At 34.5% G+C, this 26,756-nt stretch overlaps 1 protein-coding gene across 1 annotated transcript in view; it reads left to right on the forward strand.

Moving 5' to 3' along the window:
* The first annotated feature begins 954 nt into the window (after window positions 1-954).
* Window positions 955-26,756, forward strand: part of CDH18 (cadherin 18) — a 152,554-nt gene continuing 126,752 nt past the window's right edge. Inside the window, exon 1 of the mRNA XM_042869315.1 lies at window positions 955-1,360. Within this exon, the coding sequence (XP_042725249.1) occupies window positions 1,133-1,360 (228 nt within the window). The 5' untranslated portion in view covers window positions 955-1,132. The remainder of the gene's footprint in view (window positions 1,361-26,756) is intronic.

A 26,756-nucleotide genomic window follows, 5' to 3' on the forward strand; every position in this document is an offset into this window, starting at 1 on the left:
TTATTTACATGGTTGGAGTCTCCTACCTTGATTGATTCTTGGTACATTCAGATAAGGGATCGAACTGTTCGCTCAGAGTAATTATTCCTCTGAGGTTAAAATGTATTTTTTTTTTTTTCCTAGGTATTTTGCTTTATATACAACATTAACTTCTGTGTAAATTTTCATATTTTACCATTGTGTGCAACAAGATCATATTTTTCTTTTGAAGCTGAGAAAATATTGTCACTGGGAATTTTGGTCCTTCTATAAAAATAACCATTTAAACAGCAATATCTGAATTTTCTGTCAATACTATCTAATTTTATGAAATGCCACCATGGTATTGGTTGGAATTTAAGTAAACACTTGAGTAAAAATGCACATTTTGATTGAAAGTCTCTTTCAGTATGCTCTAATACTCATTCAGAAACCTCAAAGCCCATTTTGGAGATTTTCCTTTGAAAGCCATGATAGCTATTGTTTTTTTTACAATGTTGGATCTCTGTGCAGTGTATGGAAGATCAAGAACTTATCAGAAATGAATTGTCATTCCTTATCTATCTAGCATCTATCTAATGACACTGTAGGAATGATTTTATTTAACTGCCAGACCAGTTCAGTGATTTATTTGTAGGTAATCACCAATTTAACTTGGCCAGGTCACTGAATTTTTAATGAAGTATATGTTCTTCATAGCTTGGAAAAAAACATGCTAATTCTTAAGATACTTTAATAAAAACAATCAAAAAGCACTTTTACAGAAAGGACTGAAATTTTAGCTACAGTGAGAGTCTTTGAGAGACTGGTTAATAAAGCTGTGAGTGTAATCTAAGGTCAAAAACTGAAAACTACTGGTTTTAGTGATGAGTAAGTGGCTTTCTTTTCTTTCCCTATTAGATAGAAAATGGTCGTCTGTGGAGCTCTATGGTGAAGACCTCAGAAGAAATATCAGTTTTTCCAGTCAGCCTTTCATAATGTAAATATAGTTTGAGCTTCCCCCAATGGGCAGCTAAACCATGAACAAGCAGAAAAACCCTTTTTGGACTGTATTTCTGAACCAGGCTTCACCTTCCATCTCGAGAACTTTTTAAAGGATTACAGCTGAAAAAGACAAGAGAAAGAAAACCTTGAACAGGAACCCTATCCTACAATGAGAATTACAAGTACATCTTGTATCTGCCCAGTCCTAGTTTGTCTCTGTTTTGTGCAGAGGTGTTATGGAGCTGCTCATCATGGCTCCATCAAGGTGACTAGAAATCAAACCAGGCATACAGAAGGTGAAACAGAAGTACATCATCGTCCCAAGCGTGGATGGGTGTGGAATCAGTTCTTTGTTTTAGAAGAACACATGGGACCAGATCCTCAGTATGTAGGAAAGGTAAGGTATTATCATTTTGTTTTTATTTTTCTGTCTCCTGAAACGTGGCACTGATAGAGGAAAACCAGATATCTCCTTAGATGTCACTTCATTTTAATGGTGGGCACCTCTCAAGTTGTTATATACAAGCACAGTGAGTTTACCAGTTCCCTAAGTATGCTTTCTTTGTTTATTATAAGCAAAAATATCAATAAAAGCAAATAGGATGAAGTTATTTATTCTGAGCTTAGCTGTACATGCAGTGAATGTGGCTTACATCGGATTTTGTAGACCCCTAAGTGAATAATATTTAAATATGTCAGTGCTAAATCCTTTTCTGGAGTATTTAAAAATAAGGTTCAGTTCTACATCGGGAAATATAATAAATACAGTCTAGATTCAAGAACATATTAATTCAGGTATGTAAGGGTAAGTTGGAAAAGGACTCCTTCAAAGGGAGAGCTCTCTGTAGCATTCTTATGAGATGCAGGTGGTATGTTACTTGTTATAACACATAAGAAGCCTGTAGAAACAGCAGGCCCTATATTTATGTTTTTATTTACATGGTGAGTTTCAGGCATAAGGTTCATGCTTATGCAGTTGTAGGCTATCCAACAGAATTCTAGTTTATTATGTGTAATATTGTCTGTATAATTTCTGTTTTAAATTTACATTAAAAAAAAAGCACAGAAATCATTCTGTGTAGCTTTATTGCAAGACACATGACAGATGGAGTTTTTTCCCCATGAATACTGTCAGCATAAGGATAGAATTTCTTATTATGTAACCTAGAAGAATCTTTATTTCTGTAATGAAATTGGAGAAGTATGTTAAATGTGAGTGGTAAAGAAAGATGGTTAATGGCAGTAAAGCATGGTAAATGAACTATTTCGTTTTGCCTTCATTTTGCCCTGAAGATGAAAGCCTTTAAAATTATATTTTAGAATATACAAAATATCCAAGGAAACCAGTAGCTCCTGAAATTACAGATGTCTGGTAGCCAGGGCTTTCAAATTTGAACAGTATCATCTTACCCAAAATAGCAACTGGAGCATTTGCATATAAGATACTGTCAACACAAAAAATCAGAAAAATACCCTGTTTTTTTAGATCAGCCTTAGTAAAATGCCAAGTACTTGGCACACTGGAAATCTTTAGGATTTGTGCGGGAAATGTAGACTGGGGAATGACGTTTCTAAATGGAAATACTTTGTTACATTGAATTAAAAGTTTATAAGGTAGGTGAACTGATGAGAGAATATTCCTCCAGAGACCATGTTAGTCTGATTAACATTTTCATGTATGAGTTTGGAATAGAAGAAATATTCCATAAACGTGTTGCCAATGTGGGTCTTTGCAGGAGAATCTAAAGATTATCTGGTAGAGGCAGATAGCATGAAGAATATTGGTACAGCAAGATAAAGGGTAAACATCAAGACCACAGTCTAATAACTCTCATGTAGAGCAAGATCATGAATTTCAGCAGTTGTACACTGTTGATTCATCAAGTGTAAGGGACAGAGAAAGAGAAAAATCTGGTTATCAGATCAGTTATAGATTCTACTGTTATACATTAAATAAGGTAGATATGATTTGAAGCTGCAAAAGCTGGGATGGGGAAAACAGAGACAACGTAGTATTAAGGCAGCTGTACAAAATAATGCTAACATGTTTACTGCTGTCTTTAATTTTGTTAAAAAAAAAAAATAATTTAAAAAAAAAGAATTTACCTGTGAAGCTACATGCAGAAAATCCAACACTGCAGTTGGAAGTGTAATGGAAAGTAAAACATGATTGGATAATTGCCATCAAAAATAATAACAGAGACTATGTATATATTTTATAAATACACTTCAGAGGAAACCACAGGGGAAAGAGACTTATTTAAGTTGATTCAGCTTGTTTCTGAAAAAAGTTAGGTTTTGTTCACAATGAGTTTATTTAGGATGAAAATAAGAAAGTGAGATTCTCAAAGAGGCTGTTAATAGGAAGAGTGGACAGGATCTGAAAGGATTTCAAAATAAAGCATCCTTGTCTTTATGATAGCGTTCTCAAAGATGATTGCATGAAAGAGTAGATATCTATATGAGGATTTGGTGACCTATAGAATGATCCCTTTCAATTTTATGTTGCTATGATAATGTTGGAAATATTCTTTCGTCCTCTGACCTCTATATTAATGCTACATTTAAAAAGATCAATAAGTAGGACTGTGTTTAACCCCTTGTGGTCAGAAGCACATTCCTTATGTGAGGACGTTTCTTCCTCTGTACTTACCAATATTTTTCTTCCTTTTCCTGTAAGAATTCCCTGTGCTGTACATAGTTTTCTATACTGAGTACATCACAACATTTGTAAACTCATTTTTGCAGAAGCTTTGTGGGACTTAGAAGGTCTATTACTCTATATTTGGTAAATAAAGTTGTGATGGTTCTGATGATCTGAGTTACTGCAAATATCAATCACATTACTTCATTTACTTTTAATTTGGAAAAAAAGAAATGACTAGGTGAGACTGATGTTATGTTAGTAATGAAGATTGAGTAGTAATCATTGTGCATCAGTTGCTTTTCATTTTGAAAAATAGATGTTTAGTTGATGTTACATTTAATTATACATACCTCACAAGGCCTCATTTGACCTGACTAATTGAATAAGAGATTTTCTTTAAAAACCCCTCAGATTATGAAAGAAGGCAGTGTGAGTGTTGCCCTTTAATTCCAGTCTTCCATTCAGTGGCAGCACCCTATCAATTCTGTCAATTATTAATTTTGTAGACTACTCTGCTTCACTGGTGAGTGTTTTGCCATTTGATATCTGTCCTTTCACATTTTTCACACTCATTTTGGAAGCATCATCACAGAAAGCAGAGTCATTATGTACAATGCTGTTATAATGATTACAGTCATTGTCATGGAAATGTACACTGAGGACAAGAATAGGATAGGCCTGCAATGAATATAGTAAGGTTTCTCATTCTTATCAGGAAATGACTGTCAAGACTGTGGATAATTTTACTGCTATCATCTGTTATACACCAAAAGTTAGGACAACAAGTCATCTTTATATTTTAATATCAAACATATCTCTGTTTCTCAATCGTTACTTCTTTTCTGTAAGAAAATATAGTTTGGAGACTAGAAATGTGTATAAAACTAATGTGTATTAGTAATGATTATGAGACTTTTATAGGAACAAGGAATAAGGCAAAACACAGATCTTGGAAAAATTAAGTTGTGATAGAGATAAGAAACAAATATTTTGTAGATTTTAAATATTTTCCATGGTACTGGCATTATTGAACTGGTTCTCTGTTGTTTTATTTGGGATCAGTCTTCAATGTTTCACAGCTTGCTCTCCCTAAGACAATTCCAAAAGCAGTTTTGTATTTAAAAAGGTATCTGTAAAGAAGTTAAAACCACAGTGACTTTTTTTCTACATTCATGAATTATCTGGGGAGGCTTTCTTGAAAACTTCCTAAGATCAATGTCTAACAGTATTCAGGCAGGCTGCTTATCTCTGTGTGTATGTGCATGTGTGCAATGAAGAAATTCCACTAAGCAGAAACAAATGCCTTTGTCCCAAGCAGTTGAATCCACAGAACCGAGCTTCCAGCTACAAGAGCAAATGTGAGACTTTGCATTCCCAGATGAAAACTATGCTACTTAAAACGTGACTGTGAGTACTGAAAAAGGGACTAGTAAGAGCAGTGTGAGCTGATAGGTGGTCAGATACCATCCTTCTGTTCCCCATTCAGGAGAATGAAGACCCTCCTGAGGAAACATAGAATGACTTGTGCTGTAGTGCTGCAAACTAACATTTTTAATCCAAGTTGCATTTCCTTTGCATTTCTTCCATGTTTCCATGTTTCATAATTCATATGTCAGGAATTGGAGAGCAGCAGATTTTAGGAGAGAAAAGAGAATATATCTTTCAGTCTTTACCATTCTTTTTCATTTTGAATGTCATTGTCTCCAGAGTAGCTGTCTAGTCCCTGTGATATAACTTAAAAGTTACACTGGAAGCAAGTCATAGCTACACATTCACTGTGTTTTTCGACTCTGGGAGAGAAATAAATGTGTAGTGTAAAAGAGGAGATCGATATTGGTTAGAATCTGAGTGATTCGTGCTATTAGAGGGAATAGCACAAGAATGTAATGAATAAGACTGATACTTGATTTCTCTGTAGACCTTTGGGATCTTTGAAATACTGAATATATACCTCTAAATCCACTTCAAATATACCCCACAGGGCAGGGATGGCTTTTCAGGTATTCAACTGTGTATAGCTTTTTAACAACTTTTCTTCCCAAATTTGGGGGATAGGGAGGGAGATTCTTAGTTTACTCAGTTCTTTTACCAGTAATACAAAAATAATTTGTTTTGATGGGGTGTGTAAGGAAGTATGGAACAGATGGGAATGAGTGTGAATACAGGAAAGAGAAGAGGAAAATTTAATTCTTAGAAAGTCCTAGAATCATAGTACTGTAAGTTAGGTAAGGAAAGTCATCTCTGGTATTATGCTGAATTTTCAAGTTAATAGATCTATTAATTTGTTATTGTAGTCTTGAAAACAGAAATACTGCATAACAAACTTGTCATTCAGAATTCATTTTCAAGTCGAAATGAAGATGTATCATTGCAAGAAATTAGTTCTAGTACAGGAAAGTGAATTTAGTCTTCTCTGATCATATCAAGACAATTTCACATTTCAGATTTAATAACAGGAGAGAAAAATCTATCCTTCAGAATAAATGCTAAGGAAGAAACAAAACCTGAATTTTACAATTAAAAAGACTTCATTCAATGGCAGAGGTTTAAGTAAAATAAAGAATATGAGATGTTTCATCATTTTAAAAAACGAGCAAACAGTTCCAAAATTTAGTCTAATTTAAAACGCGGTTTTATTTTAATTTAAAGAAAATTAAAAGGTAAGTTTAAATGCTGTAGTCTAAAGATTTTGCACATAGCTTGCTAACCATTGTCATCCCTTTGTAAAATGAGTCTGAGGGGCGTAAACAGTATCCTGCACAATGTGCATCCAATTTTCTACCATTTAAGTTGCTCCTTTTACAAATTTAGGCAAAATAATTTTCCTTTGTCTAGTAAAAGCATGGTAGCAATGAAAACATAAATGTGCAGATGAACATTTTTCTATTCTTTTATGGACTTTGCTTCTTTAAATTTTTACATTCAAATTTACTTATGTAGAAAAGAAAGCGCAATGAAAAGGAATGGAGTGAAGGCTCAGCAAGCTTTTAAATTACAAATATAATGTGTTTGGTGTGAAAAAGGTTTTTATTTGTGCTTCTTTTTAATTCTTTAGAGATTCTTTGAAGTAAGGAAGATTAACATTGAATAAATAGAATTAACATTTAAGGAAACATTTTAACTATTTTAATTCATTTTAAGGCTGAGAGATGTCTCCAGCTTCTACTGGAGGACATTTCCAGAGGAATCTGTGAGACTGAGATTATAGATGTTGGTACTGGATAAGTAGAGCTATGTACTTTAATAGATCCTTTCTTACTTTATATCACACACATACTCCTTTTACAGTTTCTCTCCTGTGTGTATCTCTTGGTTTTAGTGGACTTTGTACCCATTTTTACGGCTTTCTGCTCCCTGCTTACTCAGGTCCTCATTAATATCACCATGAATATTGATAAATAGCATCTTGATTCAGTGCCTTTTAAGTTGATGGGAAGCTGACACTGATCGGACAAGGCAGTATCTATTTCTTTTTTTCTATCTTTATCTCCTACTGTTGCTCAAGGAGCAGGTTTGCCAAGAAACTGAGGAAGTGCCCCTTCTCCATCGTACAGCTATTATGTAACCTGAAGTTAGTAATATGTGACATTATATATCCTATATGATATCAGCTGCCTCATTTTCTGCTTATTTTTACAAAAAGCTGGCTAAGGACTTGTCACCCCAAATCTTTTCATACTAAAAATTCACAAGTGCACTTGCTTTTTCTTGAGTTCTGATGATAGACAGTCTCCTGTGCTGCCTCCATGCTGATAGTAACACTGTCTTTATTAGCCAAATATTTTGTTTTTGAGGGGATGAGGGCACTTTATTCAAGTTCTACCAGTCATAGCGTGCTGTGGACGTTTACTTTTTATTTATTATTTTCAAATGGAATTTCTAAATATTGAAAATTTATCTAGGGAAAAATCAAAAGAAGTAAGTGCTTTCATCAGCCTGATCAATCTGACTTTCTCCTAGTGAGTTCTTGTATTGTAATCCTAGACAGAAAATGGCTATGTACAAACTGACAGGCATTTTGACTTGACGGACTAAACAAACAGAAAAGCATAAACACACTGAAGTTCACTCTCAGACCAAAGAAATGCAATATAGTATTTACCTGGTTTAACTTGATTTAAGTTGATGTGGAATGGCACCAGGAATAAACTTGGTCCTTTATGTCAAAACAGCAACATGGAATCTAATATGTCAAAATAATTCTGGTTTTGTGAGGAAGTTTTATACAGTTTGTCAGTATCAAATTGAGGTATCAGTGCAAAAGGCTGTGGAGCAAATCAACAGGTGAACAGTAATTATCGCATGTACTTGATGCAGTGATCTGAGGAAATGTGCCGAAAGCAGTAATTCTAGTACATAAATTCTCATCTAAAACTATCTTCATATGTAGATATCCAAGTAACGAGAGGTGCAGTGATCTCAGTATTATTAATAGTAATATAAAACTTGTATGCAGGGAAAACCAAATGGCATTTAATAGTAAAGGAATATATTAAGGTAAAACAGTGATTAGTCAAGTGAAAATTTGCATTAATTGTAAAATCCACTGAGAAAATTGGAAATACTAGCCATAGAGAAATGCAGCAAAAGAGTTTTCCTAGACTGAGTGAAATTCAATACAGATAAATATAGAATAGGACATGAGCTGCAGCTGTTTTAACTGAGTTGTCAGTTACTTCTAATATGACCTTACAGTCTTGTTAGTTCCTTGAAAAACTTCCATCAGCTCTGTGCTTAGGAACAATCCAATGAGCAATCTGAATATTAGGAATTATTAGAAGGGAAAAAATAACAGGGCCAAACATGTTTACTGTTTCAATCCAGAACATACCTGCGCCTCAAATACAAAGAACACTTCTCATTTTCTTCTCCTTTTCCTCAGTCTTACAACAACAATAAAAAGAGATGTGCTACAAGATTTATTAAAAAAAAAAAAAAAAGTTTCTGCATTAGGGACAACTTAATCCATATTCTAGAATTATTTGCAGCTGTTCTGTTTGTTTGTTTTGAAAAGAGGATTTTTCATAGGAAGAGGCTGTTTTACTTCCTTGGAAGTTGTACAGGGAACAGCTGAGTGTAGGGGAGCTCTTCTGACTGAAAAGAGATGAAAAAAAGTGAGTATGGTAGTGGACAGGCAGTCATGAGTAGTGCGAGGAATGTGTGAATCGGGAATGAGTTTCCCTATATTTTGCTACCTTCTTATAAGCAGTAAAAGTCATCCACAATAAAAATAAAAACAAAACAGAAACAGACTATGGAAAATAATGCAGTCTGTGTGAAATTGTACTATATTCCTAATTTGTCTCTCAGTAATGAATTGAGGCAACTCAGCAGATAAAAAAAAGCACACTAAGATGTTGAGCAAGCCACCGTTTGATAGAAAACCCATTCATTTAAGATATCAGAGCTGTGTATTTGTAACTGTAGGCAGTTGAAATTTGGATAAAATAAATATTGACTGTCAGAAACATTTATTCTTATATTAAATATTGTTCCATGTTTGGTTGTGTCAGAGGCTGTTGCTGAAGAACTGGGCATTCCCAGTCCATGCTTCCTTCTTAGATAACTATTCCTTTATATGTCTGTATTAGCATGACAAGTCCTCTCCTTCAGTTAATGTGGAAGTAGTTTTAACATTTCTCTGTATTGTCTGAAATCAATGGGGCGTGTTTCTTTCCAAGCAAAAAGGCAAACATTCATTATAGTGTTGTTTTTATAATTAACTACGTTTTCTGTAAAAAAAGAAAAAAGAAAAAGGTTTTTTTTTTTTTTTTGCTTGGTTGCTTGCTCAGTCAGCAGCTCCAAATATTGGTGGTATTGTAGCTTTTGTTTTTAAATTGATATTATTTGTTCCTTTCTATCTAGATGATAGATATTTAATATTTCTTGAAAATCAGATGCCATTGATGAGGTCCTGTGTAAGAAACCCAAAGCAAAGACCCGGAATACTCTACTTCTGGCATACATAAGGGAAAAAATAAATTATCAGAGGTGAAAATTCTGTAACTGTTTTCATTTGTGGCCACTTTCTTACAAACTAGCTGTTAAATTTCCACCTTGAACTGTAATCTTTCATCTATTATGTATCAATTTCTCCACTGCAGAGAGCAACATTTTTCATTAGAGTTTTCAGTGCCCCTCAAAGTACAGCCGCATCCTTGTCTTCACCAAAGATGCCAGTACTAACTACAGTAATTCATAGTAGCAGAAAGATGCAAATCATTGGACTAGGCAGCACATAGGGATATAGTTGATTGCAAATCGAGGGTTAGAGTAATGTTCCTGGTTCTTTTGGGAAGAAAAATATTGTTAAGTAGCACTATGCAGTATTGGTAGTAATGCACAGTAAAATTTCTATGGCTACTTTTTCATTTGGTCTATTTTGATATAGAGTAGAAGAAATCTGATATTAGTGTGAACTGCTTATTGTCCAAGAAGGTGGGACCCACGACTTCCTACAGCAGAATTAATGCTGAAATTTATTTCTTACATTGCTATTTCAGGTGAAATTAAGTTGTTCACAAGGCACATGCTGACACAGTAAACAGACATTCTTCTATATGTCTGAGAAGTGCTCCAGCCTACATATTAGTATTTATTTATTTTCTGTTTTATTTTCTAAGGGAGCATTGTGGCTTAACCTGACAGGCAGCTCAGCACCACACAGCAATTCACTCACTCCACCCTCCCACAGGAATGAGGGAGAGAATGGGGAAAAAAGGATAGAACTTGTAAGTTGAAATAAAATCTATTTACTAAGACAGAAAAGGAAGAGAAATAATAGTGAGGATAATTATACATGTATACACATACATATATATATATTTACAAAACAGTTGATACACAATTGTTCATTGCCCTCTGACCAAAGCGCTGCCAGTCCCTGAGCAGCAGCTGCCTCCTCAACCCTGCTCAGCAGCCTCTCAGTTTTATAGTTTTTTCATATGATGCCATATGGTATGGAATATCCCTTTGGCCAGTGTGAGTCAACTGTCCTGGTAAAATCCCCTTTCAGATTCTTGTGTCCCCTCAGCCCTCCACTGGTATGACAGTAGAAGCTGAACTGTCCTTAGCGCTGTATAGCAGTGCTCAGAATCAACTGAAACACTGGTGTGTTATCAACATTGTTTTCCTCCTGAAGTCAAAGCATAGCATCATACCAGATGCTATGAAGAAAACAACAACTCTGTTACAGCTGAAACCAGGACAGCAGGAGGACAATGTTTTGCTCTGTCAGCCTTTTGTAGCAAACAATAATGAAAAAATCCCTAGGTGGAAAGGTGATACAAGAGCATCAAGACTCACAGGTACTCCAGGGAGAATGTGTAAGTTCTCTGTCTACCACAGTTCACAATTTTGTACATTAAGGTTTCTTCAGAATTGCTAGAACTGTTTCTACTTTTGAAAATCAGTGTTCTCTTTCTCTCTCTTTTTTTTTTTTTTTTTTTTTGGTTTTATGAGAAAATTGGAAACTTGCTGTTATTCAGTAACTATTTTCATCAATGTAATGCCCTGACTACGTCTGTAGGTGCAATAATGGTTTATTAAGCTGAAGTCTTTTTTAATTGATGGTACTTTTTACTCAAGAAAAATGATCTGCATTGTGTAACTTGGAAAACCAAGTAAATGCAGGAAACGAAATTTTTCCACTGCATCAGTTTATAGAAGAGAGAGCAGCACCGGTTTGTCAGCCATTCTCTTTTACCTTGAGCTCTCATTTAATATGCTCTTTCTTCCCCATGTTATTCCATTCTGCCTGGTTGTTTCCAGCCAGTGGTTACTGCATTTCCCAACATCTACATCCTTCCCCCATCAATAATGCCACTAAAGAAGTGGAGACAAACTGTTCTTCAAGTGTGTTGAGATTCTGCAGAAATATTTTCTCCTCACTCTTTATTACTCATTTGAATTCCCTTCACTACTTAAAATTTCACTGTAAGATTGCAGTTCCTATTTTCCAGAAATTCATTATTGCATGTGGTACTTTTAGTCTTGTGTCGTTGTATCGTGTCTACAATTCTGTTGCACTCTGAAATGTTCATCACTCCAGTGAAGCCCATAATTAACAAGTAGTTGTGCTGTGTAAGAGAGGACTCTGTTCCTCCCATTTTCTTGTCTTCTTCTATGTTTAGGTATTGCACAGAGAGCAATATGCATCTCTGTTGTCTTGCTTCAACAGAACAGAAAGATTGAAGAGTTGAAGATCTGCAGCCTACTAAACAGTAGGAATAGCGTCTCATATGGTAATTAATAACATCTTGTAGATATTAACATATTAATGAGTTTTGTGTGTTTACACTGAGTTTCTGAGTAACTCTAGCAAACCATGCTAACGTGGAGATAATCTAAATTTCACAGACTGGCTTCTCAGCTAATGTAGGGTGCAAAACACTGGATTTATTCTCTGAATTGTATTTGGAGATCCATCTTCATCCATAGGGAATCAAGGAGAGTTTTTTTACAACATAGTTGTATTATGAGATCTGTGTCTTAGTTGTTTGTTTGATGCACCTTCTGAAGAGTTTCTAGCAGGAACTGGTTATAAGTTTTGTCTGTGAAGTTTTTCCAGAGAAGAGATCATGAATCAGCTTTGTCAAGTAAGGTGCTTTGGGAAGTGTGGTTATGAGATGACATATGAGGAACTTGCTTTTTCTTCTGGTAGCCATTGGAAAAATATCACATGTGGAGCAGAAAGTTCAAATATTAGAAGAACTTGCCCGAGTGTCTGCTGTTCAGTTGGTGTCTGTACACAGGAACAAGGGTGCAGTTGGTACAGTGAACTTGTTTGGTTGCCATTAAGGATATTTCATTATTTGCTGAAAGCTCATTTGGGTCATCTTTTCAGTTCTATCCTTCTTGCAACGCATGGATATTTTTGGATATATAGATAATTTTGGGGCTTGTCTAAATTATGAAGCTAAATAAAATGCTTGCCTATAATCCTAAAATGGATGATTTGTATCAGAATGCAGAATTTTTATACTTTTTACAATTCCTGTGCAATTACTGTATCTACTGGTAGGTAACTTTTCTTGTTGCCTTTCGAGTTGAAGCAAAACAGTTGCAAATGTGAATTGTTCAATGCTGCTTTGAAAAATGAAATGAAACTGCAAAAGCTTTGGATTCATCAAAATCAATATATGTACTTTCAGGGAATTTTGCAGACCCTCTTACCTCAGAAAGGCCTCTAAGCATTACAGTAATGCTTGTTATCCTGCTAACAAGCAGATGCTACATTTGCAGTTGGCTTTTGTTTGAAAAGTTTTTGTTATGTGGATGTGGCAGGGCCTGGGTAATGTGTAAAAGAGTCTGAATCATCTATCCACTTGGACACTGTGTAAAAGGACAGCTCTTCTCTAGAGCTTGATTGAGAAACTGTGTGACTGTGACTGGTTTATTCCTGTGTGTGAGATGTACAAGAAAAACAAATTGAATAGTTAATTGATTAATTAACCATAATGTACATTGGTTAGTTGAGCAGTGAGTGTTTTGTTTGAAGGCCTTTGATAGTAAATTTATTTTACTGACAAGAAGGGAAACTGAGTGCCAAAGGCACCTGTTTCTGCATATGTATAAACCCGTTGACAAAGGAGAAGGAGTGATTCCCAGTTCAGCTGAAAATTTTATCTATATGTTTGTTAAAGAAAATGTTTGTAATAGAATAGCATTTATTTTCCTGTTTGAGAAATTAGAAGTAAACAGCAAGAAGACCAGTGCTATAATTTCTGTATATTTCACGTTTCCTCTTTATTTTTCTGTTTGCTCAAAGATGTCAAGAATATTTTTACAGGTTTTTTGCACTGGGTCTGAATATCTTCTATAGACATACTTTACTCTTTGAGTTGATATTTTTATATTAGAGCTGCTCCCTTACAGCTGTTTTTTGTTTGTTCATTTTGATTTCACAAATACTTACCAAGCTAAAATAGTTAAACTGTCTATCAGTTGGTTTTGTTTTGTTCTGTGTTTTTCATTTAAAAAGGAGGGTTAGACTCTTCATTGAAGCACTGAATTGTATTTTGAAGGCAGAGTGGGTGGTGGAGAGAGGCAGCATCCAGAGCCAAGCTGTAAAACAGAGGAGGGCATTGCAGGTGCACAGGGTGCACTGCAGATGTGCACCAACAGTAGTAATTTTCTTGCCTGCTCCAGTACTGATCCAGTTTCTCATGACTCAGGACAGCAAGAAGGGACATAAGTGGAGGAGGGGTGAGTTAAAGACAGGGAAAATGTGGAGAAAGAAAAAGGTGTGAGTATGAACAAGAAAATTTGATGAGATTGGCAGCCAGAGCTGGAAACATGAAAAGTATAAAAGGATGGTAAAGTGAGGAAAGATAGAAGAACTCCCTTACGAATGAGGATCTCCATGTATTTGAGGTCTAACCACTTTGTTTGAATAGTGGACTACAGATAAAAGGGAATGTGTAACAAATGTGTATGCACCCTTGTAAGTTCAAAGCATGTTCTTTTCTTTCAGCATTCCTCTGTTTATAGAACTCCAATAAATCCCCTCATGTTTCTAAAAGTGAAGAAATTCTTTTAATAAACTTGTGTAGTACATAAAATTTGTGCAGAATAAAGCAGAATATTGCCCTGTTGTTTATATATTATTCAGACAGTATAATAATTAACAAATGATAAATGCTCTAAGAAAGAATTATTGATATGATTACATTATTTTTGCATGTAAGCCTATTCTGGTGAGAAAAAGATAAATATAAACATCTGTTTTAAGAAATGTAAGAAAATGGATAAATCTGCTTGTTTATAAAGCCTTCTGTCTACTAAGAAATCTGAGCAAGAACAGCCTTTCTTACAAGATGCTTGTTATTTGGGGGATTTTTGAGTACTTGTTTGTTTTTTATTTTGTGGATTTTGTTTTGATCAAGGAAAATGTGTTTTGATAGTATTTCAGCACCCCTGCCCATAAGATAAAAAAAATGATGCTGGCATATAATGAAATAATGATTCCCTGAATAAAAATGAAACCTTTTTCCAACCCTTTACAAATGCTTCCTTGAATGTTAAAGTTTGATTTATTCATAGAAGTGAACTAGTTTACCTATCTTTAATCAAAGCAAGATTACAGATTAGGAGGAGATGATTTATACATGAAGTAGCTAAAATGTTTTTTTAAAAGGCCACAGTTTCATAGGTCAGGAAGAAACCTCAAGAGACCATCCCTTCCAGACCCATAGCCCATGATGGGAATAGTTATGACTAAACCTTTCCTGACAGATTTTTATCTGTTCTATCTCATTTAATCTGTACTCTTTTGCATCATCTCATTCATTCAGTTTTTTTCCCTCTCTGATATTTTTTTTCCCTTTTTTTTTTTTTTTTTTTTTTTTTTTGGCAAAGCACTTGTCCACATGCCAGAGTTTCTTTTGTATTAATTCTTGAAGGAACATGCACATGGAGGGGATGGGATGTTGGAGGGAAATAACTAAAATAATCATGAAACAAACTGAAGTTGTATTCAAAACTAATTAGCTAGAGATATTCATCCAGCCAAAGTGATTGAGTACACAGTTATTAAGTGTATATGAAATGTTCTGAGAGTGCTGGTGTAGTGCAGTCCATACAGCTTATGCAGAAAGTGACCTGTCTTCTTAAAGCTTTAGGAAGAAAAATGCAATCTTGGTTAGTACATGGGTAGTAATTTGGGATGTGACAACATAGGTATAGTATTCCTTCACTTCCTTCAGGTCCAGTTACCTCACCAGCTCAGATTTTATTTCACCTTTCTTCCTCTTTTGCAGTAGGTAGAGAAGCGTAGCTTTGAAAATAATTTGCTCCTCTACCATGAAGTGAAGAATATATTTTTTATTGTCTATAAAAGTGAACGAGTGAAGGGAACGCTTTAGTTTGGATAAGAGAAGGATAGTGCTATGTAGGATTTATAAACTATAAAGTTTAGAGATTATTACAATAAAAAATTGATTTTTTTTTAACAGTGCAACAGGTGAACTTTCCCATTTCTGGCTTTTTACAATTGGATAATATTAAAAAAAATAAATTAGCGTGATTATTATTACTGGAGGTGGTTGAATGGAGTAGTGGCAAGACTACTTTGTCAAAACTCTTCTGTTGGTTACTGAATTGAATTGAAATTGAAAACTGCTTAAAATGTTTTTGGACGAATTCATACACATTAGGCCTGCTTGCTGCTAGTTAAATGTGGGTATGGAACATCTGCATTTGTTGAAAGTAAATGTACTGTTTTATTTTCAGGTAATGTTATGTTGCACAGGCTTTCGTTTTCTCCAAGAACATCTTTTAAGATCAAATGCAACTTGAAAAATAATTATTTTAAATTAGAAGAAAAAATACTGAACTCACAAAGCATAGCATGAGGTGTTTGTGCAGTGTAAGCAGTAAAATACATGGGTAGAGGTAAACTCATAACACTACTGTAACACAAGTTCATAACATTAGTTACCATAAGGCACACAGCCTACAACTAGCTGTGCTAATCACAGTGTACTTTGGGCTGTGAAACTGTTTTCTGGATTTTTATTATAAATTGAATTCTGCTTTCACAAGGCTTCACATTGAGCATTTTGAGAATTTCACAAGCAACTGTAATCATCAAACACTAATTTCCTGAATGATACTGAAGGCACCACTTCCAAGAAGGAAAAAAAAATAGCATATGAACTAATGTTTACTGATTGTGAGTGTCCTTAATGCCTTTCTGCAAATTTATCATAGCCATATCTTGTGCTTTAGCTGGCTGCCAGAGACTTTCTTCTTTGTATTAGAAAAATATGTAGAATTGTGAAAATTACCTCAATTCTCCATTCAAAATTAAAGGTAAAATGGAAGTTCAATTTTCTAAAATATTTTTACATCTAAGCAGTACTTCTTAACTTAAGATAGCATGTGTGCTATATACACAAATATACATTTTATTTGCCATATCCCTTTCTATAATCTTCCATTCATTGTACAGTTCTGCATCCAGTTATGCTCCCAAAATTCTCTATTTAATTCTGCAAAACTTTAGAACACTACAGGCTGAAGTTTAAATTTTCATGTGTCCTTGGCATCATAGTATATCAGTGCGTTCAATGTGAATGCAGTTGGAGATGGACTTTAAGGAACAGTCTTGTATGTGGAGCATAGAAATAGATGGCTGTTTCAGGCTAGGTTATATAAGAGTGTCCAGGGTGAAGGAAAGAAGAACAAAAGAAAGAAGCAAGGTGGCAGTATATGAAACATATATATGAATATTCTGAAGTACTTGATTGGGAAAAGTTGATTAGGTGACAGTGTGATATACTGAGCTACAGAGTGGGATTGTTGTCTCCTTGGAGTTGATACAGCAAACCACCTACTGTTTCTGGGAGGGAAGAAAAAAAAAAGTTATTCCACTGTGAAAACTCTCAGAGCTCTTCACATCAGAAAACTACTACATTTAATCTCCTGCACCTGCAGACACTGCAGCTCAGAGCTCAGCTTGACTGACATGGCACTGGACCTGAACAAGCAACTGGTAAGGTAGCAGGTTCTAATGTTTTGAGAATCAACTTATCCTTCTCTTCATGACTCAGTGTGAATTAACTTAGTGCCTAAGTGGTATTTCAGCTACATAATGTTTGCAGATGTTGCTGACAGCAGAGTGATTATCACCCCTGTGCTCGACAGGCCTTCATCCTTGAAATAGGACACATTTTCTCCTTTTGTTCCTTTTTCTTTCAGTTTGAATTTAGTCCTTGGTCTGAAGAAAGAGTAACTCTCCTTTTGTAATATCTCTACCTAGATGGCTTGCCATTACCACAGAAGTTTCTGAGTAGGGCTGTTATGACATGGCAAGGTGTTGCACACCCACGTCAGTGTGAGTGGTTCCCAGAAATGCCAAGTACTTTGGAAGCAATAAAGCCATCACAGAAAAACTTTATGCTCTTTTCCAGGTCATCTAACAGCAGATACAGGAGATTATTCCAACTCCCTGTTCTCTCCTCCTCTCCCCCTCTTTCTTCTTTGCCCCTACTATCCTGAAAATCTGAAATCCTCTAAAACTTCAAGTTTCTATCATTATGATGCTATTTAGTAGTAACATATTGTCATTCGTTATGTATAAATTATTCATTGTAAGTATTATAAATCCAAACAAGCATCGTTAAAAGCAGTATTTCTAACTAAAAAAATCATTCTTTCCCTAGTTTTATCTATGAGGGTTAGTGGTCTGATCCTAAGTCCACTAGTATTGTATTCTGCATTTCATAATTTAAAAGAAAATAATTATGTCAATTAAAATGATAATGATCCTGAAACCAATTCAGAGAAGTAAGTACTTCTCTGTCATACAGAACTTAAGGATTTGTGGAATTCAGACTGACAACAGGATTCTTGTAAGGGTAAGAACTTAGTATGATTTTAAAAACAAACAAAAAAAATGTATACTTATTTATTTTTAAAATGATAAAAATAATTACATTTAAAGTGCACAACTTCATTTCCCATTTCTAACTTAATTCATTTCAAGGAAAAAACAGATATAAAATTAGGTAGAACACTTAGTTTTGAAGCTAATTTTGCACAAAAAATGATACAAAACATCTGCAAAAAATTTAATTTGGCTGCTTTTTGGAGTAGTCATAAGCCAGATAAAAAGTCACTATAACGTGAAATAAAGCTCTTTGAGTGCTAATATTATCAGAACCTAATAGATCAGTGCCTGATTTTAAGTATTTCTTGTTTTTTTTCTTTGATATTAATTTGACTCCTAGCCATACCTTTCCAATGACAGGTTGAATGTGTCTCGCTGACATTTACTGAGAATCAGCTTTGAGACAATCTTATTTAGCTTCCCTCATTTTCCCAGTTTCTGTTGTGATGTTGAATACTTATTCTATCAGTTTGCTTCTCATGCTTACAAATGAAATTCTATATAGTCTATATTTTTGCCTAATCAAAGGTTGTTTTCTGTTTTTTTGTTTGTTTGTTTGTTTGTTTTTAAATGTAAATGAAAGGAGGATGGGGGCCCTTTCAGTTTTCCTTTGGAATTTTCTTGAACAGTCCATTAGGGAATGTGAAATTTACATTTCGAGCATTTTTCTTGGCTTTTACTAGTTGTGAAGATATGAAATCATTAAGATTAGAAGGAAGATAATTCCAGCTGATGGAATAACGTTAAAGACAATTGCTTGGAAGAAAAAAAATTGTTCAACTCTAACCAGAATGAAATTTGCTTTCATGCTGACTAATGAGCAGTCTGCTTTGTTACCGTTAACTGATGTTAGGGCTATACTGTACTAGTGGACAATGGCAACCCACTAGATTACTCCTTATATAGGATAAATCTGGTTTTAGCAGTGCAAGTAACATTTACTTACTTTTGGATGACAGAGTGAAAGTTTGTACTCAGGAGGTGTTTGAAGTACCAAGCTATATTTTTTTTTCCTGAAAAATAGTTAATGTTTTTAATCTTCCAGAAACATCTTCCTAGTATAAGTTAAACTGAGCTCTATTATGTGTTAATGAAATAACTGTGTATCAGAAAGAGACTGTAGATACTCTTTTTTGGCACCTCCCTTTACTGCTAGCAATAATTTATTTTACATGCTGAAATTCTAATTATGTTCTGAAATTAACTTTTATATTAATTTTTCTATCATTTTACACATACTGTTTCAAAACATTACTTGTACTCACCATTTTCTTGGCAGTCAGAATCACTGGAGATGGTAATGCTATTCTGCCTGAGCATTTTTTGAGAGGGGAGAATGTGTCAGAGAATGTCTGAGAAGAAAAATCTCTGAAATGTTCGTGATAAATGGCATCTGTATTGATATGTCAGCATAGACATAACAGACACCAACGAGAGAAAGATACTGCCTCAAAGGTTGAATAGTCTGTTTGTGGCATTTTGTGTACTTGGAAAACTGGTGCTGGAGAAAGGTCAGATTTTAACAATTAAGTGATAGCAGTGAATGGAGCAGCAAGTCTGCAATCCCTTACATGTAGAGAAAGTAAATCTTAATGTTCCTTATTGGAGTTAGATATCATGGATATAGGACACTGCATCATGATAGACATAATTTTCCTCTCAAATGTAATGTGCAGAATATATTACTGTTTTAGTAAACCAATTAGATTCTCATATGATTTGTTGAAATACTTGCTGTTAAATGTAATCAAAGTGCAATTGTGGAAATTATTTCTGAACTCACTTTTTTAATGCTAAATTCAATATAATTTGATTAGATACATCTGTCCTGCAGACAAATGAAAGAAGTTCAAATATCAAGTACGTGTGACTTTACACTGGATACTAAGGAACATATATTTTCAGTGAGAATTGTAAAACTTAGAGGATAAGTTTTTAACTTTTAAAAATTCATATATCCAAAGCTACAGTTCTTCAGCACACCTTCCATGTTTTTGAGCACACGAGGGAGTTTTTATATATAAAAAAAGTATTTCTCATAATATTTGTCAATTGTTTATGGGCCATTTTTGGCCTGATTCTGTGACTAATGAGGTGAGGGTACCCATGGATCCATGTCTGGGGAGAGGGGGAAAGGGTATGGAGATGGGTCTAAAAACAAAATAGCAGCATTGAGCTGAGGGAGAAAACTGATTTACTGAATATTATATCAGAATACAAGATAACACTATATAATACAATATAATTGGAACTGAGGCTAATAAATCAAATCAAAGAGAGAGAGAGTGTCCAAAGTGGAGGGCCTTGCTCTAATGCTGAAGGCTAGACGGCTAGGGAGCACACACAGCAGAGACAAGCAGCAGAAGAAGGAGACTGTTTCATGACTTGCAAAGAGTTTTATCTTTCCCTCTAAATAAAAAATGGAAACGGAACAGTGAAAGTCTTCTGGGATACATAGTTCTTATTTTCTGAGGACCAGGTACCTGGAAATATGGACAATCCACAGAACTGGAGCATTAACTCTTTAACTCCCAGTGCTCTATGTGATGTTATGATGTGGAATATTGATAACAAAAAATCATAAAACCATGACGATATCTTGGACGTACATATTTTACATCATGTATGAATACCTGATTCATGTTTGTAGAGTCTTATATGTCCCAGTGTACACAGAGAAGACTACAGCTGATTTTAGAAACAGACATTTAATGGATTCAATGCAGGAACAATTAAACATATAAGACAAGAACATAGGAACAATTAAGAATATTTGGAATCTATGTATATTATGATTTTCTAGGAATGTAGAAAGCTTTGTCTTTCTGGTTGTAGTTGCGGAAGTTGAGCATCATTTCTTTTTCTCATTAAATATCATTGTTATTCACAGTGAGAATCACTGACCATGAAAGGAGGGAAATGCTCTGCACTGTACTGAAAAGATAGCGTGTGGGACTCATAATGACTTTGTAAGGTGTAAAAACTACCAACAGTTATAGATTTCACAATGCCTCTATACAAATGCTGTTAAGCCAAAACATAAGTCAGTCATAAATTGTGATATCAAATAGGCTTGTAACAATTTTCAGAACATTTGTCTTAATAGTCCAGGAGTTGTCCTGAACCAAGTCTAATCAATGGGGGTTTTATTCCATGTTACCAGATGAAAACTTTGCAATAGTGACAAGTACAGATGTTTATAGAAAGATAGATGTCATGATGACTGGGAAGAATATGGAAATATTAGCACATTACCTCTTTGAGAAAGAACTGTGTTTGGTGGTAGGCTTTACCTTATTAAAATACTTAATTACCTGCTTAAAAAACTTCAGCTCAGAAACTTCTCCTTGATCATGATTTCATGAAGTATGGACATATACAGATAAGGTTCTTGAAACTGCCCAGTTAAGATCAGTTTGAGATCCAGAAGGCATTTTCCATACTTCATGGAAAGCATGTCTTTATATTCCTATTCACTGGAATTGTTATATTCTCTGTTTTCTATTTATACTTGTAAAAGCACAGTCACCACTGTGAAAGCATGACTAGTTTGTCGCTTTTGTTACACTCATTACATGACTGTCATCTGTGGAGAGGGCTAGTGTTAAATGGATGTTGTGAATACTAATACTCCTCTGAATTATCCAACAGAGTTGTCAAGAGCAGTGTACTTGGCATTCTGTATTATCAACAGATGTTGTGGTGATAGTGACCTTTTAAAGAAACTTGCAGAAACATGTCCTTGTCATGATGGTACAGGGCTCTTATGTCATGTGGCGCTTTTTGCCTCCAGAGAAAAGCAAGAGTACGATGATGATGGAGGGAAAGGAAAAACGACAGGAAAAAAGAAGGTGTAAAAGGAAAAAAAATGTACTCTCTTTTACAGGAGATGTAAAGAAAAAGCTACCACTTGTGAAACTTGTGATGGAAACTCTGTAAATAAGCAAGTTTGTTTTTTACAAATCTGAATTCCACACAGTAAGAATACAAGCTGCTAAAGAGACAAATGGCATTCTGGACTCAGAACCAAAACATTCCTTAAAGTGTTAAGAACTGCAGAGGCTGTGAATCAGTACTCCAGATCATCAATATTCTGATTGTATTGTCATACTACATTTCAATATTTAAAAATTATATAACAAATATAGCAATGTATAGCAAATGAAATGACTGAACAATTAAAAATACATGCATTTCTTTTACCTGGATAAGTGCGTTAGCATTAATTTGTAAATAGCTCACAAAAATATGAATGAATTCCTTTTGAAACAGTGATCTTTGCAGTTCTTGACAGTATGTGGTAGTGCATTCTTTTCTATTTCTTGAGAATGAAATAATTTTTTTTCACCTGACATAAAAGCCATTGGACAGTAGCTGACCTGTTTTCTTTCCATAGACTTACCAATTTCTCAGCAAATTAGCTTCAAAGACTTCAAAACCAAAAATGTGTGAAAGATATTTGGAAGTACAGGATAAAAGGAAGCTGGTAAATTAATTATCTCTCCTTGAACTTTCGTACGTAATGTTTTTTCTCTAATCAAACTCTGTAATTGAGCTGCTAACATAAATTTTTCTCTAGCTGAGTTTACATAGCTGACAAATACTACATTAGAAAATAACACATTTATTTCTATCTTCACGATATTATTTTGGAACAGAAAAGAGTAACAAGTGATTTAGAATATCGCGTAGATGCACTGCAGTTTATTTTCCTACAGCTCAGAATTGAATATGCTGTTTCAAGATCACTCAGTGAGTGCACTTTATTTGCAGTAGCACTGACAGACAAACAACCAAACAAGCAAATTAATCATACTTTCCATAAGAGTTTTAGTACTGTTACAGCTTTCAGCTCCAGTGAGCTATTTTCATCCCTCCCAATTAATATCAGAAGGAATTATATAGAGGAAGATATCACCTAATATAGAATTAATAAGAGTTTTGTGGAAGTAATAGCTCTTTGTCTTTTGGAAAAACCTGAAATAATCCACAGCTTGGCATTCCTGTTCACCGAGGACATATATGTATTATCTTTTGGAAGAAATCTTTACACTAGGTGTATTCCCTTTTTTTTTTTCCCTCTGTACTGCAGATGGAATGGAAAAGCAGAGTTCTCTCTTTGTGTATATAAAGAAAATAAATGTACGGCAATCAGAGTAGCTTGATGGGGAAAGCACCAGAGCTGAGGGTCAAGAGAATTTAGAAAGTCTACAGAAACAGTATGTGAAATCAGGAACTGCATATTTACTCCATAATTATTTCAAATGTTCTACATTTTTTCATTAAAAAAATAGCTTTTCATTGCTTTGTTGAAATTCCAGATTCTAGCATCTTGTGGGGTTTTCAAAGAATATATGTACTTCACTTTTTTTCTAACCTTGACTTTTTTACTATCTTAAGCAAACTATTTATTGTGTAACAGTGGCTTTACTCCTCCAGGTGAAGATATTTATGATATCATCACTCATTCTAAGACTACTTTTTGCACTGTTGAGGTCATAGCTGTTCGCATCTGTGAGAGTATAGCTGAACAATAAGACATTTACAAACATAGCAGTGCTTCCATGTTGTAAAGAAAATCAGTTGTTTTCTGTGCAAAGAAACACAGAACAGAAACATTTTTGATGTGTACTTGTACCCATATGTCGGAGAGGCAAGAGTTTTCAAAATGCTTTCTGTTGGCATCATACCTCCTCTTTGGATTTTAGGAACAGCACATAACTGAAACAAAATTCTTCTCCCAGTAGCAGTGTCATATGGCCAGGGCTTCTTCTAGTGTCAGTGTATCAGCAAGGCCTTTGAGTTCAACTCTAGTTAAATGTATGGTCCTCCTACATGGATTAAGTAATCCTAAATTGTTACCACAATTATTCATTGTGGTAAAATGTGATACTTGTTGTTAAATGAGTTTTGGTAACAGTGGATGAGGGCATATTCAAAACTTGGAAGATCAGGGCAATTTTATGTACTTGTCCAGAGTGCGCAAGTTTCCTATGCTGCTTTGTGGCATGCGACATCGGAAGTAACAAAAAGAAATGTACATTGCAGAACAGAACATTGTGAAGTAATATATCATTGACCCAGACATTAACTACTTGCTCACATTCATTAAAGCCAGACTCTTGGCTACCAAAAAACAGAAGAAATTCGTCCTAGATTTTGAGAATTTCTTTACTGAATGTAACAATGAAGTACTCATTTGAAGTCTAATTTTTTATCTCTTGGCATTTAGTGGGCTTTTCTATAGATGATGCTTTTTTGATGGCATGGGAAAGTTTCTAATTGTTCTGAAATTCTGTAGTCCTTGAGGAATATTTCTATGGCTTTATGAATTCATCCCTTTTGCTTTCTCTGAGAATTGTAGTGTTCAGTATCACCAATATATCACAGCTGGATAAATGGGAGGTTTTTTTGTGGCTTTTTGTATCTCGTATGTGTTTATTTCTGGGTAAATATGGTAGTTTAAATATACTTCAGTTTACTCATCTGTGAAACACGGATGATTATACTTGCATTTCAATGAGACTTTGAAATCTGAAAATTAAAAGCTCTTCAATGAGAGGCTATTGCTTAGGAGGAAAGTAGGGCAATTTGCTATGAGAGACAGCTACTTATTTTACAGTCATACCTAGTTGCCATTGTGCCTGAATGCTGCTGTTGAGTGTTCCATAGGTTAAATGCAGTATGTCTCCAATCTGAAACAATTATTCTGGTTATAGAGCAGAACTGGGGAATGAAAAATCATGTTTTGATATCTGTTTAAAAATAATGGTGGTTTTATTTTCAAATAAGACCCAAACAAAAAGACCGACAAAAAAGATGTGTGTTAGAGTAGCTGTTCAACAAGCTGCAGTCATTTAGCCCTGGGACCTGCGAACAAATATATTCACAATTATATCATGCTTTTTAGTAGTGTTTGGTTATCATGTTCTGCAAGAAGGATGTCTGTCTAGCTCTTTAAAACCTATAAAATAAATATATAATACAATACATAATGCAGTCCTATTTTATGGGAAAAATAATTATTTCTATGTGCATCATATTATTAATCCAAATAAAAAATATGAAATAAAAGTCTGAAATATTGCTGTAGACAGAGTTCATGTGAAGACTTCAGCAGAGTTGAATTATTTTTCTTATACAAGTGCAATTTCAGGTTCTATTTTTCCTAAAATGCATAGTGTTCCTTGAAAACATAATAGTTTTATACATAGATACATATTGTGTTGTTTGAAGATTCTATTTTCTATTTGCTATTTTTCTTGTCATTCACTACAGTTGTCCTTTGGTACAGAGAGAAAATAGAAGCTAATATTGACCACTTGTGTCAGCTTTAGTACACCTGCTGTTATTTCAGATGTTTGCTTATATACCTGTATATTTCACCATTACTCACCCCATAACTACTCCCAAAAAAGTAGCAGCAAGAGTTCAGAACTTGCAGAACAGATGTTTGTGTGCTGTACTGTTGTACTGTGCAGTTAATATTGTTTTCATCATGTTTTTTTCTGGATGATTGCAGTGCATTTTTTTTTTCTGTCTATGTCAGAAAGCCTATTCAGCAGATGTAGACAATTGCAGTTCAGTATTCATTTTCTTCCTCTGTTTTGCAAGGGTGTAGAATAGCTTCTTCTCAATTCGTGGATACTGGTATGGATTATACAGTTATCTCCAGGGCTAATGATTCCCCCTGAGAATTCCATCAAAAGGTGTGATATTGCCCAGAGCAGTATATTTCATTAAAACATATCTTACAGCTCAGACCAAAGGAAGCAAGTCTGTGGCAAATCTGAGGATGCTTTTACTGCAGAGGCTTAATGAAAATTTCAGTAGTATCAGCTAGACTCTTGTTTTGCAGCACGCACCAATCAGAATAATTTGGTGTGCATATTTTACTACTGCTGTTACTGTATCATTTGTTTTAGATTACATGTTGTGTCTACATAAACATCAAAGAAACTTAACCTGATGACTCTTTGTGCTACTACAAGAGTAAAATATTTTGTACTCAGTGTTTTTAGTATTGTATTATCAATTCTTTATACATCTCCGCATTTTTATATTATTAATTAGTGTTGCATAACACAAGTAAAATGACCGATTTTTTGTGTGTGTATCCTCCTGTCCCTTGTTAAGCTCGAAGCTCATGTTGTTTGTGCATAATTTTGTGATTCCTCTGGGTAGGACAAGCATTGGTAGATTTCCCTGGTAGTATTATGCTGGAGCCGTCTTAGCATTTGGTTAAACTGATTGGCAATGACAACAGGCTTGAGAATGGGGAGTTTTCCGCTCTTCTTGAAAGAATCTGCTGCTCTCAAAACAGAAAACAAAAAATTATTTGAAAAGAATAAAAAGTAATCATAATAAATATTTATTTTTTTCTTGTGGAAATAAAATCAATATATTTTTACTGTTGTGAAATGTCACAGAATAGCTAAATTCATCATCTGCTTCTTCTTTTTTTTTTTTTAATTCAAAAGAATAACTTCAGCTCTAAGCTATTTTCAGTCAGCTGAATTCCTCTCCCTTCACTTCATACGTGCAGGTATTTTGATGTCCATTGTATCTTTTTAAGTTTTTGCTTCCCAGTAAACTAAAGGAATAAGTGCTTGGAATGGTAGGGGATTTCTTCAACACTGCTTTTCTTAATATAAAATGGTATGAACTGCCATTATAGCTGTCCCTTTTCTTATTATTTTACTTTTTTTTTTTCCCCTACTTTTATAAAGCTGTTTGAGATGGGGGGAATTATTA

The sequence above is a fragment of the Lagopus leucura genome, unplaced genomic scaffold (assembly GCF_019238085.1).
Source record: "Lagopus leucura isolate 7727_CA_CO unplaced genomic scaffold, USGS_WTPT01 Super-Scaffold_100002, whole genome shotgun sequence".
NCBI lineage: Eukaryota > Metazoa > Chordata > Aves > Galliformes > Phasianidae > Lagopus > Lagopus leucura.